This window comes from Phoenix dactylifera, chromosome 12 (genome assembly GCF_009389715.1).
Source record: "Phoenix dactylifera cultivar Barhee BC4 chromosome 12, palm_55x_up_171113_PBpolish2nd_filt_p, whole genome shotgun sequence".
NCBI classification, from domain to species: Eukaryota; Viridiplantae; Streptophyta; class Magnoliopsida; order Arecales; family Arecaceae; genus Phoenix; species Phoenix dactylifera.
Genome location: NC_052403.1, coordinates 5,954,879 through 5,974,580, shown reverse-complemented (window position 1 = coordinate 5,974,580; position 19,702 = coordinate 5,954,879). Strand labels below are relative to the sequence as shown.

The following is a 19,702-nucleotide window of genomic DNA, read 5'->3' as shown; positions in this document are numbered from 1 at the left end:
TCATCAATAGGACTAAAGTAGGTTAGATGAAATAGAGAATGTGGAGTGAAACTTAAGGATCATAAAATGGAGATCAAGAAGGGTGTCACCAATAAGATGAAGTAGATTAAATAAAATAAAGAAGTGCAACTGGGATATCATGTGATTAGGATATCACCAAGTTTAAAAAATATATGTAGAATAGCTATACAACTAGCTATGCTTTTTAGTATAAAATGTTGGACAATTAAAAATATCATGCTCACAAAATAAGTATAGGTGATATGAGAATGTTGAGATGGATTTACGGTAATAAAAAAAAAATAGAACAATTGTATTGTTTGTGAAGATGCACAATATCTAGATTGGCATGCATGCGATGTATAAGTAACTAGATAAGGGCTTAAGGTGTAAATATCAAACATGTGTACTGACCAATCCAACCAAAGATCCAGCTTATTGATTTGATTGATTTTATAATTTAAAATATTACAAATTTAAATTATTAAGTAAAATATATAATATTACAAAATATTATAAATTTTCTACATTAACTACCATCATTACTTTTTAATTGTAAAAGAAAAAAAATCATAAATTAACTATTTTAAAAAAAGCTTGCTGAAAAATTATGTTCATATTTTGGAATATATAGAAGTTAGTGATATTTTATATATCTTAATATTTTTTAAAAAATACAGCCTAAAATCTAGTATAAAGTAAAAGGATTCATATAATCAACCTCAACTAATTTGAAATCTAAGGCTTAGTTGAGTTGAGCCGAATTTAACTGTGTTGTTTCTAAAAATATGGATTACACTATTTAGATTGGCATTGTATGCGATGTATATATTATGTAACTATATAAAGACTTAAGACATAGATATTAAACATACATTCAAATTTCATGTGATGTTTATATTATGTAACTATATAAAGACTTAAGGAATAGATATTAAACATGCATTTAGATTCCAGACCAGTCCCACCAAGAATTCGATTCACTATTTAGATCAATTTTATAATAAGATATTAAAATTTTAATAATTATAATATAAAAATATTAACAATTATATATGAATTACTATAAATTCTCTTTAATTAATTACTGAATAAATAAAAACAATCATGAATTACCTATTTTTAGAATGTTCATAAAAAAATTATATACAAATTTTGGAATTTAGAGAAGTTGTTGATATTTTAAATGTTTTGATAAAAAAATATCAGAAAAAAATAAGGCATATTTATTTTTTAATTTTTTATCAAAAAAATTAGATTAATTTTTATAAAAATAACTATTAAAATATAATATATCATACCATATATCGCATATTTTTTTTAAAAATGTGAATTTTTTTTGAATAAATATAATAATTCATCATTAACTTAAGAGCTATTTACATAAATATATTTTTACCATGGATCCATTTCTGAAAAGTTTTTAGGATTCCAGTTCGGATCTGAATCTAACAAAAAATTATAACTATATATTCAGATCATCCCAAGCCCAATCTGATGACACATTTAGTCCAAACTGGTTGGTGGAAGTTGAATAATAGATACACTCGGATATTATCCACCCCGTATCTATCCTAGGATGGATGTGGATCAAGTAGTATTCGTGCTTTAAATACTAAAGAGACTTTGAAAGGGACCGTGATGAGACCTATGTATTAGAATGATTGGGGCCGAGCCCACCTGTGTTTGTTTTCTCTTTGGGGCGTTTTTGTGGGCCCTACTCTGATATATTCAGCTTCTTTTTTTTTCTTTTTTTTCTTTCTTTCTTTCGCTTTTTTATTTTTTATTTTTTTTATTACAATGGGTGATACATACATATGAATACATAAAGAAGTTAAAAAATAACTAAGTCTTTGAGCCTTTCCGACAACTCCCTCTTTTCAATCCAAAAAGCTTCTCAGAGTATCGGCCATTTACAAAATGTAAGGATCAATGCAGGCATGTGTTTAGTTTCACATCGGATATTCGCCGAGAAGATATTGGATACTTATACAGGACTAAGGAACCAAAATAATACCTTTCGACCAGATATTTTGGATGAAATTCTGTATTGGTACAAATGGTATCAAAGCGAATTCGGCCTATAGTCTATGTGGACTAGGGAACATTGTAGTATAGATTAATGGATGCTGATTATAGGCTTATCGTGGTACATGTGATTAGATTTCACCATACAATGTTGCACTTATGTGGTGGTTAAGATTGCCTCGGTCCATGTTAACAGCACCATCCTCTCTGAATTAATCCTTATGTGTTTGTTTTCTCTCGGAATTAAGTGCACTTGGACAATAAATGCAATGGTGTTCCATAGCATTATTTCTCTTGCAATCTAGTGATAATACCAAATTCCGCTGCACTGGAAGATCTTTTGGATATGGATACCAAAGGACAATGCTATGTTATGATGGAAAAAAAAAACATGAACAAAAAGATATCATAAACCGTCCACAGTAGGATGCTAGACACCAATTGACTCTTTCATCATGCTTGGTGATTCTTAGATCACAATTTTTATAATGGGTGCAGGATATCCTGGACCATTTTTTTTGGCATGTGTTTTTAGTTAATAAATCAAATATTAGCTTCATATCAATCTCCTTAAAATAAACTAGCACATTATCTATAATTCAAAGCAATAAGATAATATCTAATTATACTAGTTTGACAAGTTGAGATATGGTGTTATGTGTGAAGTTTAATGCCGCATGAAATAATTAATGGAAGGTAGAAAGAGGGATATAACTGATTAGGTTCAGAACTTAATGTTAATTTAAACTGTTGGCCAGCTTGAGTTCTAACATCCATATCAAGTCCCTTTAGTTCCAATTCAGTGTCTACTTAATAATAGTATTATATCCATTATCTAATGACCTTAGACAACTTTTGAAGTTATAAAGATGACAATTTTGGGGCCTCTTATAAAGAATTGGCAAGTAGAGTCATGGTAAGCTGTAGTATACCAAGTAAGTGTGACAAGCAGACTTGATAGAGCAAGACATCCGATTTGAGTGCAAAAATAGGCAAATTTGTTAGAAGAGGACTCTCTAAGGGTATTATAAATTGTGACTCTTGAAGAGTAAGACTCTTGGACTTTAGTAACACACTATGGTAAGCTTAATTGAAAAGTAATGGATTGGATGAGAGAGAGAGAGAGAGAGAGAGTTGAATATGATCACATGTTCAGGAGAAGATTATTAAGATTCATATATGAGATTTAATAAATGGGGAGCGGTCATAGGTAGAGGAATTGATATAGATGATTGGACTTAAAATTTAATGACTTAAGTTTTTGGGTCGAAATAGGTTTCGACATATATATCAAATTTATTATCATGACTCTCTTAATCCCTAACACTTCTATGTTGGAATAAATAAATCATTATAATAGTGTAATTTGAGAAATAGTCATGCATTGCATCATGCATTGAAATAGTGGTGGTCATCTTTCACTAAAGATAAAGTCATGGAATTGACAGGGCGAAAGAGAACTGGAAACGATTAATCTCTACAAGTGGAAGGGATTATGACACCTAATCCATCATATTATATGCCTAGCATTTTTAAGCACACTCGAACCTCCTCATATTTACATATTAACCTCCTATGGTTTTTCAGACCTTCTTTTGTGATTTTCCATACAAGTCCAAAAGTCTCAAAATATTTTATAATTGAATGCTTCAATGCTTGATTTTTTATGCAGGATTCCTTAAGTATACACAAGGTTTGCAGTTAGAAGCATCCAAGCCTGATATTTCCAAGTCAACCTAGGTGGCTAGATCCTTAACTCCAGTCAATCAGCAAGTCAGTCTGGTCAATCAGAAGGTTTGCAGTTATACATGCATTTATATTTTGCACATCAGTTATCAAATCATATTTTGCCAAGAATTCATGGTTGATTAATTGTTGCATTTCGTTTCGGCCAATTGGATTTCTCGGGCCTGTCTCAATCCTTGGACATCCAAATTTGGTACAGCTTATCTAAGTCACAAACCAAAGTGACATGTTCCTAAAGGATTTTTTTCCCCATTTAGAAGGACGTTTCACATTACTCTAATACAAATACATCAAAAAAATTTAGAAAACAAAAATCTCTTAAAATTTTGGGTTTTTTTCATTAATACTTTTCTAAAAATTTATATTTATTTTTGTATTCTTATAAAATATTGTTTTTTAACAAATACTTCTAATATAACGGTTTTTCTAACATTCTTAATAAAAATCATTTTTATTTTAAATAAAAATAAAATAAAATTTTGAAATTATTTTTTTGTTCATCATCGTGATCGTCTTATACATATTTTTTTTTGCACATCTACCCACTAAGAATATTATAGCTATTTTAATTTAAAACCGTTAATTTTTTATCGGCGTTAGATGATACGAGTATATATGCAAAAATAAGAATAAAAAAGGATAGAATAGTAAAATAAGTATTTTAGGAAGGCATACATGTAAATATTAATTTAGAAAAATATTTATATAAAATTTGATATTTAAGAGGATATTTATGTTAAAAAAAATAAAAATTTTTAGTCTACCGCAGACTTCATTGGTCTTCCGGTAAATCTTTCGATGACCGGCAGTTTTCTCTTCTTAGCGCGTTTTCATACTTCGATCACGACCGTTCCATTTTCCAAACTGCCAGATGGCAGCTCGGCCCCACACAGCTCATACTCTTCGTCACCGCCCCTGCTTCACATTGAGACGTGGACCACTTGAAAAGTGCCACGATGTTATCCAAAGAGGAACGTAACACGAAAATCTTTGACAAACATAGCACAAATTTTAATAAATGAACTCATCAATGAGGTCTCTCGGAAAGGAATAAAGGAGTGCTCCTTTTTAAAAGTAGTCGGACAAAACAAATTAGAAAAAGGAAAAGTCTTGTTGCCGAACCCTTCAACTTATCTTTTTGACACGGGGAAAGTTTCGTCAAGAGTACACCAGTTCCTAACCCTGATCCCCACGCTCACGCTGATGGGCCCCACCAAGTCGACGGCGGGGAATTTATCCCACTTCCCGTGGGCCCAACAATTACCGTACCCCCTCTCCTGGACATGAATGGTTTCACGGATCCGGCGCCGTCAACGTTAAGAGTTGACGCTGATGCTAGGAGGCCCAACAATTCACCGAAAGCCGCTCTCTCCCCGTGGCAAACTAACCCATCTATGTACGAAATAAAATTAGTTATTTTATGGGTCTATTACAATGAGCGAAAGTAATATGATTTTTTTTATAGAAAATGTACCATACGGTATGAATATATATATATATATATATATATATATATATGGTACAGTGGCTCCTCATATCAAATATAGTTGAGTACAAATAAAAAAAATATAAATAAGAGACAGCCAAGCGAGAAGGGTATGTCCGCCTGATCCATTTAAAGAAAACTTTTAGAGTGTTGCGCCGTGTAGGAGGCCACCCAGTCAGCAGCAGCTGTATTGGCTTTCTGATACATATGCATTGCTTTGAAGAAGCCATATTCTGTGCCATTCGACGAATGTCACGTAGTAAAAATTATCTATCTGACTCGAAAAGTCGTCCGCAAATCTCTTCGATCACCATAACCGAATCATCTTTCAGATGAGTGTACTCCATACCTAGCATATGCCTCACGATAGAGAGCACCAATAACCCTTTTTCTCTCATCTAAATATTTTTTTTTAAAGTGGTTGGCAACACAAGGGGCTATTTAATCTGCTGTTTCGTTGCCTATCTTTAGGATATTTTTCAAGCCATCATTTACTCCAATCCGGGGTAAGAATTTAAAAAACCTACGCAGCCAAACTACGACGCTAGCACAGCTTCTTTTCAAGTGGTTAACCGTCGTATACCGGTTCAGACCGTTGAGATCCTCTTGCCACGTGGGTGGCACACTGGCACCCGCGAAGTGAAGGTTTGGTAATTTCACCGTGCATCGTAGGATATCTAATGAGGTGAGAATAAACACAATCACCGGGAACGGCCCTTAAACGACTTTACTGCCTTTAAAACCTCCGTCTCTAAAAATGGGTCCAAACAGGGCCGTAGTAATATAGCTTTCGGAGTGATGCGCTGAGAATAAACACAATCACCGGGAACGGCCCTTAAACGACTTTACTGCCTTTAAAACCTCCGTCTCTAAAAATGGGGCGGTTTTTCGTTTGGGAGACGGAGAAGAGAACTGGGTGCTTTAAATGGAGGGAGGGCAGCTCCGTTCTGTTGGCAAACGGACGGCCCTCTTGGGCGCTGGGTCCCACCTCCGTGCCTACCTCCTACGGTGGGCCCCGGTGGGAAAGAGAGAACCGGTGCGGCGGTTCTTCTCCTGCCTGCTTCTGCCCCACTCCAACCCCGCCCGTGGGCCCGGGTCAGAGCCCTCTTCCACTCCGACAAAAGGAAGAAAGATTGCTTTTATCTCTTGGTCTTGGTTTCATCTGACCCGCGGAATCCATTTAGTCGTCGCCGTCTCGCTGTTTGTTTGGGTTGTTTTAGAGAGAGGACCTGAGCTCGCCAGAGGTCCAGCGATCTCCCCGCCACTACCACCGCCAGGTATTACCTTTGGGTCGCGAGAAGGTTTCTGTCGTCCTTTTTCTTTTTTTTTCGTAGGGAGGATGTGATTTTTGTGAAGGTTTAGATAAAATTTGTTTCTATATATTTTTTGGGATTTTTTTCGTTTTTGAGGTATGGCCGAATTTGGGTATGAAAAAAAGTTGAGATTTTGATGATTATTTATTTGTTGTTTGAATCAAAGTTTAACAGAAGGAGGAGGATAGGAGGAAGAAGATGGGGAGGAAGGGGAAATGGTATATTTCCATCAAGAAAATTTTCACCGCTGAATCCAAAGTAAAGAAAGACAAGGTTAGGATTTTGATTTCTTCTTCTTTTAGCTTCTCCAATGTCTCAAGCTAGATGGTATTTAATCAAAATGCCTCCTTTCTTCTTGTAATCAGAAGTTCAAACGGAAGAGGATTTGGAGATGTGGGAAATTCGCGGATTCTGATCGGTTCGACTCTGGCTCCTTCGACAATTCTGCTCGGGCGGCACTTCCGCCACCTCCTCCTCCGCCACCCGTGGAGGCTAGACGGCCGGACGGGGAGGATGGACAGAACAATCATGCCTACTCTGTGGCGGTGGCATCTGCTGTTGCGGCGGAGGCTGCCGTCGTGGCAGCTCAAGCTGCTGCGGAGGTTGCTCGCCTCACTGCGTCATCAAGGATTGCTGGTCGTTCAAGGGAAGAGACTGCGGCGATAAAGATTCAGACTGCTGTCCGAGGGTACATGGTACGAGAACTAATATACTTAGAGATAATAGTTTTTTTTGATTTCAGACACGGTTCTTGAATGCTTCCTCCATGTTTTTCGCATTAAAAAGCATAACTTTTTCTTTCTATTTTCCGTGTATGCTATAGAATCTTTCACTTAAACTTTTCTTGATTGGAAGCGAAGTTTGTGTTTATCGTAATCAAAACATAACAATAAGATTTTTTTTTTCTTCACTTGGTTAGCCTTTAAATTTTGAAAAAGGAAAGGAAAAGAATTCCCATCCTTCCTCAATAGAAGATTAGAAAAGAAGGTCTTATGTTTATGGCAGTATAACCTGGGGTTTGCCTATTTATCATCCATGTGTTTATTGGAAAAACAGTAAAACCAACAGAAAAATACTAGGAAAAACCCATATACGACGAATATTTTTTGTTGCTGTGGGAATAAGTATAAGTCCAAATCCTATTGACATAGTAACTGTAAGTGGAAAAAAAAGGTACTATCCATGCATATTGATATGCATGTTTCATAAGAAAACAAACAAATTGAGATTTTTTTTATTGTTTCCGATTCACCAAATCTTCTTAGAGTGGTTGGTTTTCTCAGAAAAACATGCAAAGGTTTTGCTTTGTGCATCTATTATAGACTATAATTTTGGAGGGTAAATATCTAGAAAAAAAGGTTTAAGGCTTCTAATAATTAGACAACTTGCTGGCTGTAGGAAGGGTATACTCTTTTCTTATGAAATTGTATGGTAAACTTTGGGTAACTGATGATTTATTTGCCATTATGCTTTTAGAAGAAACAGATGAAACTAGTTTATGACCAGTTCAACGGCATACTTAGTGTTGCTTTAAAAAAGTACTTTATTACTTCTAAAATAAAAGGTACTTTATTACTTTTAAAATAAAAAAGTACTTTCTGAAAAGTAATATCTGGTAACATTATATGAGAAGGGCTTTTTGAAGAAGAATAATCAAGAAAGTGCTCTTAGGAGAAGCTAAAAACCTAGCTTCTAGCTTCGTATGTGTTTGTGTACAAGAAGAACTCAAACATGCTAGGTTGCTTCTTGAAGACAAACCTAAATGGTTAGATCACCTACGATGGTTAACTTTTATGAAATGTACCATTTAGAGCTAAAACTTAATTGCCCAACAATGACATTACATTTTGTAATTTAGAAAGGAGTAAAGTAGGCATATAATGAAAAAAAATCTTATGTTGAGCATACTGCCATTATTTTTGGACAAATGCTATTGGAGTCTGGTCTTCACACAAAGCTTCATTGTGCTGAAATGACGATAGTGTGACTTGTCACAATTTGACCACACACACACAAGAATCATACCAATGCCTATGAATTGCACTATTATCTTTGTGCCATGTGGCACAAAGAATATTTTGTGCAACAGAGTCGTTGCCGTTAGCATTACACTTATTTTTCTCTTATGACATTATTCTTACTTTCTTATGTTAATTTTCTATAGTTGATCTTATGATTTTCATTTTTCTCTTTCTTGGAACCTTGTATTTAGGCAAGGAGAAGATTGCGAGCCTTGAGAGGATTCGTTAGATTGAAGTCAATGGTTGAAGGAAATGCTGTCAAGCGTCGAACCACGAACACTTTATATCGCATGCAGACATGGGCAAGAGTGCAATCACAGATCCGTTCAAGGAGAATCAGAATGATAGAGGAAAATCTGGCTCTTCAGAGGCAGCTGCAACTCAAACGTGAAAAGGAACTTGAAAGATCAAAGGTATATTCCATGAAACCTTGCAAGAAGTTTTGCTTGATTTCTATATTTTGATCAGAATACATGGATAGTAATCAGGCTATTGCAATACAAATAATTATAAGATGGGCATAATGGATTTTTTGTTGATTTTTGAAATAAATATGTGGCAAAATTAGGAAAGAGCCGTGTATGAATGAACAAATAATGACATGTTACCATTGTGGCTAATAAAATGTAGTATGAAATTAATTGACAGGTCTCATCTATCTGTTACCAGCATTGTAACTCCTTTGCCACATGGACCAATTGTGTGAGTTTAACATAAGCAATTTTGCCATTCTACTAATTTTTATAATTTTGTATTCAAATTTAGCAAAGCTTGAGATCTAATATCATTTGCTTTTACTGTTCTGAAAGACCAGAAAAGAATACATGCATTAGCTTAATATTTGCTACCTTACACATATTTTTTTTAAGGGGTCGACATTTCTCTAGCAGCTTTCTTATATTGCTCGATTTAGACTGCTCATTTTTCCCAAAGCACTAACAGATTGGTTTAGTCATCTTTAGGATACTAATCTTAGTTTTGTGACAGTTGGGAGAGGAATGGGATGACAGTCTTCAGTCCAAAGAGCAACTTGAAGCAAGTTTATTAAACAAGCAAGAAGCTGCTATCAGAAGAGAAAGGACACTTGCTTATGCATATTCTCATCAGGTACCTATTATTTGGTTCCTTCACTTGCTTTGGTGTCACTTCTCATATTTATTCTTGGATTCAGTTGGCTTCACAAGTTAACGTAGTTTTGAGGTATGTAATGGCAAGTATTTTAATTCTTAAATTTGGCCTGGAACAGTGGAAGAGCTCATCACGATCGGTGGCTCCAACATTCACAGACCCCCACAATCCGCAGTGGGGCTGGAGCTGGTTGGAGCGCCGGATGGCAGCGAGGCCATGGGAGAACCGCGGCACGTCGGAAAAAGATCTGAACGACCATGCCTCAGCGAAGAGTGCCGGCCGCAGCATCGCAGGGGATTTAAACAGCGCCCATGGTCCTCGAAACAGCGTCTTGGAGCGAAGCCCGCCCCCACCGCGGAAACCAAGCCGCTCCGCCAGCCGCCAGCCGCCCTCAACTCCCCCATCCAAGGCATCGTCAGCGGCAGGGAAGTTGAAATCGGTGAGCCCAAAGAATGGCTGGCGACACATAGAGGATGACTCGAGGAGCACGCACAGTTCGCACTCAGAGCGGGCACCCAGAAGGCAGAGTGTTCCGGGGCCATCAACAAGAGACGACGCGAGCCTGGTAAGTACTCCAGCCGTTCCTAGCTACATGGCATCCACAGAATCGGCGAGGGCAAAATCCCGTTTCCAGAGCCCATCAGCATTGAGTGATAGCGTCGAGACATCAGAGAAGCGATCCACGAGTTCGGCAATGAAGCGCTTGTCTTTCGCAGAGACAGATAAGCATGGTGTGTCGTCCCCAGGAGCTGCGAGACGCCACTCCGGTCCTCCGAAGGTGAACATTGCCCCATTGAAGGATGTAGGTGTTGGCTCCGAGCAGGATATGAGCAATGGAGCAACCAGGTAGCCTGTTCAACCAGCACGCATACGGGAAGGCATGGAGGAGACTACTGGTACAGCCAGTTTACTCATTACACCATTAATTTAATTAGTGTGGGTCTGTTCTTCGGTGAGAGCCTACTTTGAAAGGGTTGGGTTCATGGGTTGTAGCTATGAACTTCGTTTCCAGCCTTTGCTTCTTTGGGTTTGTTTTGTGTGTGTTTCTGGACAAACGAGGAGTGATTGGCGTTTGATCACAGGATGTGCAAGGTTGTGAGGTGCCTTGTTTGACATTGGTTGTTGAACGAATAAGTGCCTTAGATTTACGGACAGGAGATGTTTGTTATTATATGTATCCCTTAGATTTCTCAATGGTTTGTAAGAGATGGTAGTATGAAGCAACAGTGCATTATATTAAGTTAATAGTATTTAGCTAGTCATGGATCAGAGCAGCAGCATAGTCTTTGTCGAGTCTGTAACATTTGGAGATTTGTAGATCAACGCGAAAGATATCTGCGAAATTTAACCGTGTCGATTATAATAATGTCATTGAAAACTCGAGCTTCAACCAGAATTTGAAAATTGAAATGGAATAACCATACATGCTTCCAAAAATAGAACGGAAAAAAAAGCTGATGCCAAACAGAGCATCGTCCCCCGCCGACGGCGAACCGCTCCTATCTTTCCCCACCCCATCGGCTGCTTCCTCTCCGCCAATGGCTGCGGTGGCGTCAATTGCGTCGTCATCGCCGTCCCCCTGCGTCCTCCTGTCCTGGCGGCGCGTTCTCCGGGGCGGCCCACCGCCTGATCCGGAGAAGATTCAGGTCAGGTCGCAGACGCCGGCCTCCAAGAAGAAGGTGACGGCGGAGAGGAAGATGAGGAGCAGGGGAGGGAAGCCGCGGCGGCGATGGCGAAGATCCTGGCCTCGGTGGCGCCGCTGGTGTCCGCGGTGGCAAGGCGGATGTGGAAGAGGTCGACAAGGGTAATCTAGAAGGAGTGGATCACAACCTTCTTTGGGCCGAGGCCCGGTCTCGGCAGGCAAGAAGAGCTCGAGCGGCGGCCGTTTCCATCTCGGGATCTGAGCCGGAGCCGGAGCCTCCGCGGGGGGACGGTGGAGGGATATTTTGGAAGAAAAAGAAAGGTAGTAAGACGTCATAGTTATCTTCATTTGTTCATGTAATTGGATACAAATATCTCTAGACGCAGCATCTCGTTTGTTAATAGTTACAAGGATTTCTTGTAACTTTAATGGTACGTTGGATTTTCTCTTGTTTATGGTTTTCTTTTATCGTTATTAGATTTTATATGATTTTGTTGTTTTGTTTATGGTATGTTGGATTTTCTGGGAATTGCAGATCATATAAAATATAAACGAATAGCTGATAGGCCTTTGCTGACATGCTGAATAAGTAGCAATCTCATGTGATAATTGTTCTATATAACATATTGATCATTAAGTAGCAGTGTAGCTTGGTCAAAGCATGTGTACATTCTATGGTATGTTCCTCATGAAATCTTGGTGCATTTTTCTCATTGATGCATGATTCTGTATAATTTAATAGATACGTGCATTTTTTTAGAGTTGTTATAAATTTATCACCAAGGGTCAGACTTGAAGAACTTTTTATGTGCATTGATAGGCCATTGAGGCATTGACAACAATAGCTCCTCAGGTAGAGGACATCAAAAACTCTCATGAAATGACCTCCTCTTTTTGTTAGGATGCACTAAATTTGGGAGGATAATTAATTGTCTAGTTTGGCTGGTAGAAAATTTGGAAAAAAATAATCATTCCGTTTAAATGGTTCCGGCGGAGCAAGCAAACGGTGTTGACCCCGCCTCGCTCTCTGTCGCTGTTTTCGCTTCTCCTGTTTTCCCTTTTTAAACCAAAAATCCCAACGACATCGACTTCGATACTTCCCCTGTTCCAGCTCTCTCTCTCCCTTAGCCCCGCTTCTCCCGCGAATTTGGATCCACGTCTGGCCCTTCTCGCGCGGCTTCAAATATGGCCGCAAATCCCCTCCTCCTCTTCCGGAGGCGCCACCGGTGCTGCCCTGACCGACCCCAACCCCGTTCAAAAAAAAAAAACCCCCCTTTCTTCATTTTTCCTTCTGTTGGTCCACCCCTGGCGCACAAATACCTCTCATTTGAGCGGACGGCCGGCACCCCTTCCCAGCATGGGGAATCCGATCGCCCCGAAAGGTCTTTCGACTCTTTTGGGGGTCTTTTGTTATCTGGGTTTGATCTCTCTTGGGGTTATGCGGTGAAAATTTTGTAGCTTAGAGAGTTCTGAGGCCCGGGTTTGTGCTCTTTCTTTTTTTCTTTTTTTTGAAGTCTGGTTGGATCCTTTTGGGATCTGGGTTCGATCGATTCTCGCAATGGTTGTTGAAAGTTTGCATCTTTTGAGGATTTCGTAGACTTGGGCGGCTTCACTTGATCCCTGTTTTCGTGGGGAAGAAGATTGATCTTTTCGAGAGAAATCAAAGATTGGATCTATTTGATTCTCCTGTAGCTGTCAAGTGTTTTGAGTTCTTTCGATGAAATTTTGGACCCTGGTTTGGGATTTCTACCTATTTGGTGACCACTTGCAGGTTTGGTGGTTGTGCTTGATATCTGGTAGGAATTTCTGAATCTGGTTATCTAAGCAGTGTTACGAGAGATGAGCTGCTTCCCTTGTTTTTCATTTGGCGATAGGAAGAGGGAGCAGGGCTCAAGGAAGGAGGCGTCAGGTTCTGTTAAGGGCAGTGGCTTGACTAAAAATCCTGGTGAGATACTCTTTCGTCATCTTTGATCAAAGCATAATCCTGTTGATGTTAGTTTATCGAATTTATTCTGTATTCTACCATAAGATTGATAAATGGAGATATTGGGTTTGTATATTAAAGCACCAACTGAAGTCCTCCACTATACCAGCTCAGCTAAGGTCGGTATCTTTGGGTTTATATATTTGTTTTATGCTTTTACTCGAATTTCATGTGATCAATGTTTACTTGTCATTCATTAATATACCTTTCACTGCCTTTTCATCCTGTAAGTGGAGCAGTAGAGCAAATTACAAACAATAAAACATTCTAAAGCACAAAACTTTTAGTCCCTTTAATGCATGAGATTAAATGTCCATTCATCAAGATACCTTTCTTCTGTGTGTTGGCAATGTGGAAGGAACCGTACCAAATGACAAGTTTTGAAAAAGGAGGTAAATATGAGGCGGTTTTAAATATGCATATATGACCCCTTTAACTTTGTAAGTGGAAAGTTTCAATTAATTGCGACTCATGAGGGTGCAGACTCAAGCTCTCGCTTGGTCAGGAGCAGGCTTTTCTGCCATGAAGTTTTCCACAAGCATTTGAAGCAAATGTTGTCAGATGAAGGAAATGTTATCATGTCCATGTTTTTGTTCCGAGGGGTTTATATTCATAAGAAATCCGGACCAAACCTTGGAAACTTTAGAAGGGCTTTTGACTGCCAGAGATGGTTTACACATGTAAAATACATACTGCTCAAAATTTTCTGCAATAGGTGTTATCTAAGTGAACCCAAGCAGATGATTGGATGAGGCTGGGGCAGAAAATCCAGAGCTAGGTGAGTCAAGGTGACTGCATCCTCTTAACTTTTCCTGCAACTAAAAACACCGTGATGCTAATCACATGATCTCTGGGATACTTTAGAAGGAACACAACCTAAACTCACCATCCTACGTCGACGGCTATCCTTCTGTTTGTCTTCTGTATGTACATATTGGTGGTTAATGTAAATAGTATTTTATTTTTGGGGATAGAGTAATTTTTTTTTTTCTTTTAGAAAGAAAAAGGATCGCTACATGGTTGTCTTTTGCAATATAACCCATTAAAAGATATATTGTCTACTGTCCAGTTTCAACTGATATCTTGATGGAAAGATGGCAAACCTTGTAGCGCATTGACTTTCAAGCAAAATTGGGGCGACTATAAGCAGGATAGGCATCTGAATTTAAACCCTGTTTCGTTCTGTCTCATGATTTCACAGAGTGATGGTACAACTTATAATGGTTATTTTTACAGTGCACTTTGGGCTTATGGTGCTTTTAGCCTTAAAATTGTAAATTTATTTAGCATAGATTTTGAGGAAAATACAGCTACTGCATGGAGAAGAATTCAAAATAAGACAAAAATTTAATCTATAATCCACTAGTGTTGGAGAAGGCGATGGGCATCAGAGATAGGTATTTGATACTGCAATATATTTCCTAAGCACGATTGATTATCATTACCCATTTAAATCTGGCATTTATACTTTCAAATCACTGCTGCAGTACATGCTCAAAACTTACAGAAACTATTTTTAAGATGCAAATTTGCAATTCAGGTAGTGCTCAAGGCAGTACTGTCTCATGTATAATCATTTGGATATGACCCCAATCATAATCACTTCCAATCTGATATGTTAAGTGTCTGCCATTGTTACAAGCAGATATAGACTAAGTCTACATCACTAACTGCTATTTAGGTGCCTTAGTTTCATGATTCTAAGCTTCACCCATGGTAGGCAGTTTTGAGGTTCTAGACAATGCAATAGTGCCTCTTTGATTTGCATGCATTCTGCTGTCACTGTCTTTAGTGTTGTTTGACTTTGTCCTAGTAAAATTAAGGATTTCTGTCTTGTATAACAAGTGATGGACCTAATATCTTAGATCTCTGATGTTAAAATATTAAAAGCTAAACATTTCTGTGCAGCTTTTTATAATATTTGATGACTGCCTGACGCCTAATCTGCAGCTTGAGGAAAGCATGAGAACGACAAAATTTTATTAGCCATTTTATTCAAAGAGTTATTTCAGACTCTTGCAATTCAAGTGATGAATATGACCCCAGTTTAATTTCATACTTATGGCCTGGCCCTATCATGATAAATACATTTTGAAATACATGGGCATTATTGACAAAACTAGGCTGCTATTGGAAATTGGAACAGTGACATCTTTATGTTTCTTGTTCCTCTTTATCTTTTATCTTGGTGTCTCTATCCAGATTTCTCTTTTTTTTTCTCAATTCTTCCTCATCTTTTCTCTTCTCAAACCTCTCCAATTTATAGTAAGATTGTGCTCTGTCTGAGTAAGAATGCTATTGATCAAACACTAGAAGTCCATAAATATAAGCAACAAATGGCCTATAAACTGCAATATGCATTGTAATGTGCTTCTCATTAGTATAATGTAAGAGAGTAGGTTATGTGGAAAATCTATTAGCTTATGACTATTTTATCTGCATGTGTTTTTGTGTAATAGAAATATATATAGATTATAGGCTGTTTGTTCTCAAGTGTTGTTAAGATCTGTGCAAGTCAATAAAAAATAAACATGTTTCAATAAAATGCTTGTTTAATTGCTTTTCAATATTCTTGTTTTGGAAAAAACTAACCGATTTTAAAATCTAAATAAATGAGTTTATAAGAAACAGGTCTCCTATTTGTTTCTCCATTACCTTATTCTATGCAAAATCTTATGGTTAGCTATTAATTAAAGCTCACAGAAAGTCAATCAACCCTTATATTTTTTCATCGATCTTTATTTTTGCTATTATTTATACTACTAGAGTATTATTTTAAGCAATTTGAACAATCTATCTGATTAGTTGCATATTTTCTCGCAAAAGGCAAAAGATACCTTTTTCTTTAAAGATGAATGGTATTGTTACATGTATATTTAATGGTAAGGGTAATTTCTTTTAACTCAATTTAAAGCAAGCTGCAAAACCAGAACTTCAACATTAACTCATATAATCTATTTTTGTTCTTATTTATACAATTAACCATTTTCTACATCTCATGAAAGGGTGGCTAGTGGTCTAACACTTCCCATGCAGAACTTGCCGCACAGCAGGCTTCAGCTGAAACAAGTCAGAAAGATGTTGGCAATGGAAATATTGCAGCAGGAATATTCACATTCCGTGAGCTTGCTACAGCTACCAAGAATTTCAGACCTGAATGTCTTTTAGGTGAAGGAGGGTTTGGCAGAGTTTATAAGGGTTGCCTTGAAGGTGGTGAGGTAAATGAAACCTGTACTATGGTTTTTCTTTTCTTTTTCTTTTTTTGGTTTTTATACTTCTAAGAGACCTCAATCTGTCGGGAATATAGATATTCTACTAATGTCATTCTGTTCTGGTCAGATTGTGGCTGTTAAACAATTAGACAGGAATGGCTTGCAAGGCAACAAAGAATTTACTGTTGAAGTTTTAATGCTAAGTCTCCTTCATCATCAAAATCTGGTCAAACTTATTGGATATTGTGCAGATGGTGATCAAAGACTTTTAGTTTACGAGTATATGCCTTTGGGTCCTTTAGAAGACCATTTACTTGGTACGATAGTTAAATTCATTTGAGTCATTTGCTTTCTTTTGTCAACCATGTACCTGACTAGACTACTTTGATTCTTTTGAAGTCTTTCTTCACATGCACTAGCATTTAAAGTTGACCTATTTCTAGGGTTTGAACATATAAACTTCCTTTTGACTTATTGATCAATTTTGAAGGCAGTATTTTTGAATTTATTGCTTCAGACTTGTGCTTCAGTTAGTGAGCAATGCATGGCTTTATTTTCACAGATTTACCGCCCAATCAGAAACATTTAAGCTGGTATACTAGAATGAAAATAGCTTATGGTGCTGCTCAAGGCCTGGAGTATTTGCATGATAAAGCCAACCCACCTGTAATCTACCGTGATCTCAAGCCATCTAATATTCTACTTGATGAAAATTTTACCCCAAAACTCTCGGACTTTGGGCTTGCAAAGCTTGGTCCTACTGGGGACAAAGTATATGTCTCCTCAAGGGTGATGGGCACATATGGCTACTGTGCACCTGAGTATGCGAGAACAGGCCATCTTACTTTGAAGTCAGATGTATACAGTTTTGGAGTTGTTCTGCTTGAGCTAATCACAGGGAGAAGAGTCATAGACACTACCAAACCAATACACGAACAGAATCTTGTCGCTTGGGTATGAAATTATGAACCCTTTAAGAAACTCTTGTGACCATTTCCGTATGTTGGTACACATTTCATCTAGTTATCATATTTCCTTTCCGTAATCCCTCATTTTTCATTTCAACAGGCAATGCCCATGTTCAGGGAGCAGAAGAGGTTTCCAGAGCTAGTTGATCCACTTCTTCAAAATGACTACCCGCTGAAAGCTCTAAACCAAGCAGTTGCTGTTGCTGCAATGTGTCTTCAGGAAGAGGCTTCTGTTCGTCCATTAATTGCTGATGTGGTTGTGGCCTTGAGCTTCCTTGCAACTGTCCCAGCCGCTCCTGTAATGAGTCCCCCTCCAATTCTACGGTCCCCAACTATAGAAGAGGGGTCAGAAGATGATGAGTCATCATCAGATGAGGAGAGTTCTGTGGAATCGTGAGCATTTAGTTGCAAAGGTTATCACATGGGGCTCTTCAAAGTCAAGGCACCAGCAGATATCCAACATGGAAGTGAATCATCATAAAATGCATTGACCGAGCTTGTACCTGAACTGCATTCATAACTCATGTCCTCCCAAAGGTTTCTCTTGCTTTAAGTGTGTGATGATTATGGTTGGGTTGAGATTAGCAGCATATCGAGTGAGATTTCAGGCCATGTATTGGAAAAGCAGGACTTCTTTCTGCATCCTGCTTCCATGCTGTGCCACAAATGCGTCTGTTGCGAACGATGAGAACAAATGACAATTATGTGCATTGTGATCTGTAACTACGAGCTGTATTATATTGATTCAAGCTTGCTAATTCTCTATATGGCTATTTGTGGTTGACTTATGGTTATTAGAGATACCACTCACGCGTCTATCAGAAAATCATGGTTCTTTGTGCATTGCAACGTATATAGGTCTCTGTGTTTTGGTGCTGAAATACAGGTTTCCACTAGGATTTTCTATTAACTCTTCGATGTTGCAAGGTGCGAACTGTCCAGCATCCAGGATGCTACCGAGTAGGCCATGGAGTACCAGACTGTTTCCAGGACCGGCCACCAGACCAGAAGGAAGATCGCTGCTCATCAGGTCTTTAGAATGGATGAGGAGCTACTGCATCAGCATGACTGGTGAGAACTGAAAGCTTTAGAGAGTACATCTGTATGAAAAGGTGACCAAAATAACTTCCTCAAATGGAGGCATAGTAACATCACTAAAGATCTTTGACAGGCTTTTGATAAGCTTGTTGCAGCACTATCTTGGACATGATCGAGAGAAAGAAATGTCAGGATATTTCTCAATAAATCAGCTACAGATAGCCATCTCAAAGACTACATTTAGCTTGCTAAATGATATGTCTGCTATGTAATCGGCAGCAACTTCTGAGTCTTCCTAAGCCTTGGTGTAAGATCGCTGTTAATACGTAACCAGCCTGCACTAACATTCTCACCTCTTAACGCAATTGTTGCTTCGTCTTCGTACCTTGTAACTTCTTGCTATGCTTTGTAACTTCTTTATATCTTAAATAAATTGGGTGGTTTTGTCTACCCTTATATAAAAATAAATTAATAAATAACGTAACAGGTATCCTACATACAGTGGAAGATATGGTATACTTTGTAAGAGTGCCCATTTTTTACATCATCATTGTACATAAGAATAGTATGTGCAAGGAGTGTCAATTGTTGAGTTGATAAATCGATATTGTCATCATAATTTCAGCTAGACTTTCTCCACACAGTTCTTATTTAAGAAAAAAATACCAACAAAGTAGCTTAACAAACACTGATCGGTACTCACCGAGGAGTAAATTTAGCAGTAGTTTCCCAAGAAAATACTCAAACAATATGCAAAGGAATATTAAATATCTTATTTGTCACCTTTCTATCTCTTCTCAGATAGAGAATTTACAAAATTCTGGTTAAAAGCAAAACAAAAAGAGAATCATCCATATATTGTATAATATTTTGGTGTCACATAAATAAGTTGTATAACATTTTTATGTCACATTTCAACAGTCCACGACTATAATTATAAATTCCTGGTGGAAAACAAAATAAGAAGATAATTATACACTTTAATATTTTCTCACATTGCATTGTTGCACCTTCAGAACTAGCTCAAATTTTTTTTTTTTAATCTTTTGGAGAGAGGGAGAAAGATATGTCTGCATTATAATTATGCAAATCTAAATTTTATTTTAAGGTGTATCTTTTGAAAAATCTAATATAAA

General features: G+C 37.7%; 1 protein-coding gene and 1 pseudogene across 2 annotated transcripts; both read left to right on the top strand.

The window, feature by feature from the left end:
- The first annotated feature begins 6,408 nt into the window (after positions 1–6,408).
- LOC120112728 (protein IQ-DOMAIN 1-like) lies at positions 6,409–10,984 on the top strand. 2 transcript variants are annotated; one of them, XM_039132429.1, is made up of 6 exons: positions 6,409–6,537; positions 6,748–6,846; positions 6,939–7,268; positions 8,786–9,007; positions 9,582–9,701; positions 9,841–10,984. In XM_039132429.1, exons 2-6 carry the CDS (start codon positions 6,772–6,774, stop codon positions 10,570–10,572), a joined length of 1,479 nt encoding a protein of 492 aa, XP_038988357.1. In that variant the 5' UTR covers positions 6,409–6,537; positions 6,748–6,771; the 3' UTR covers positions 10,573–10,984. The 2 variants fall into 2 exon arrangements, with proteins under 2 accessions (XP_038988357.1, XP_038988356.1); XM_039132428.1 differs by having other exon boundaries at positions 6,414–6,537; positions 6,739–6,846.
- Positions 10,985–11,513: 529 nt separating this feature from the next.
- On the top strand, positions 11,514–18,310 carry LOC120112729 (annotated as a pseudogene).
- Positions 18,311–19,702: the final 1,392 nt, after the last annotated feature.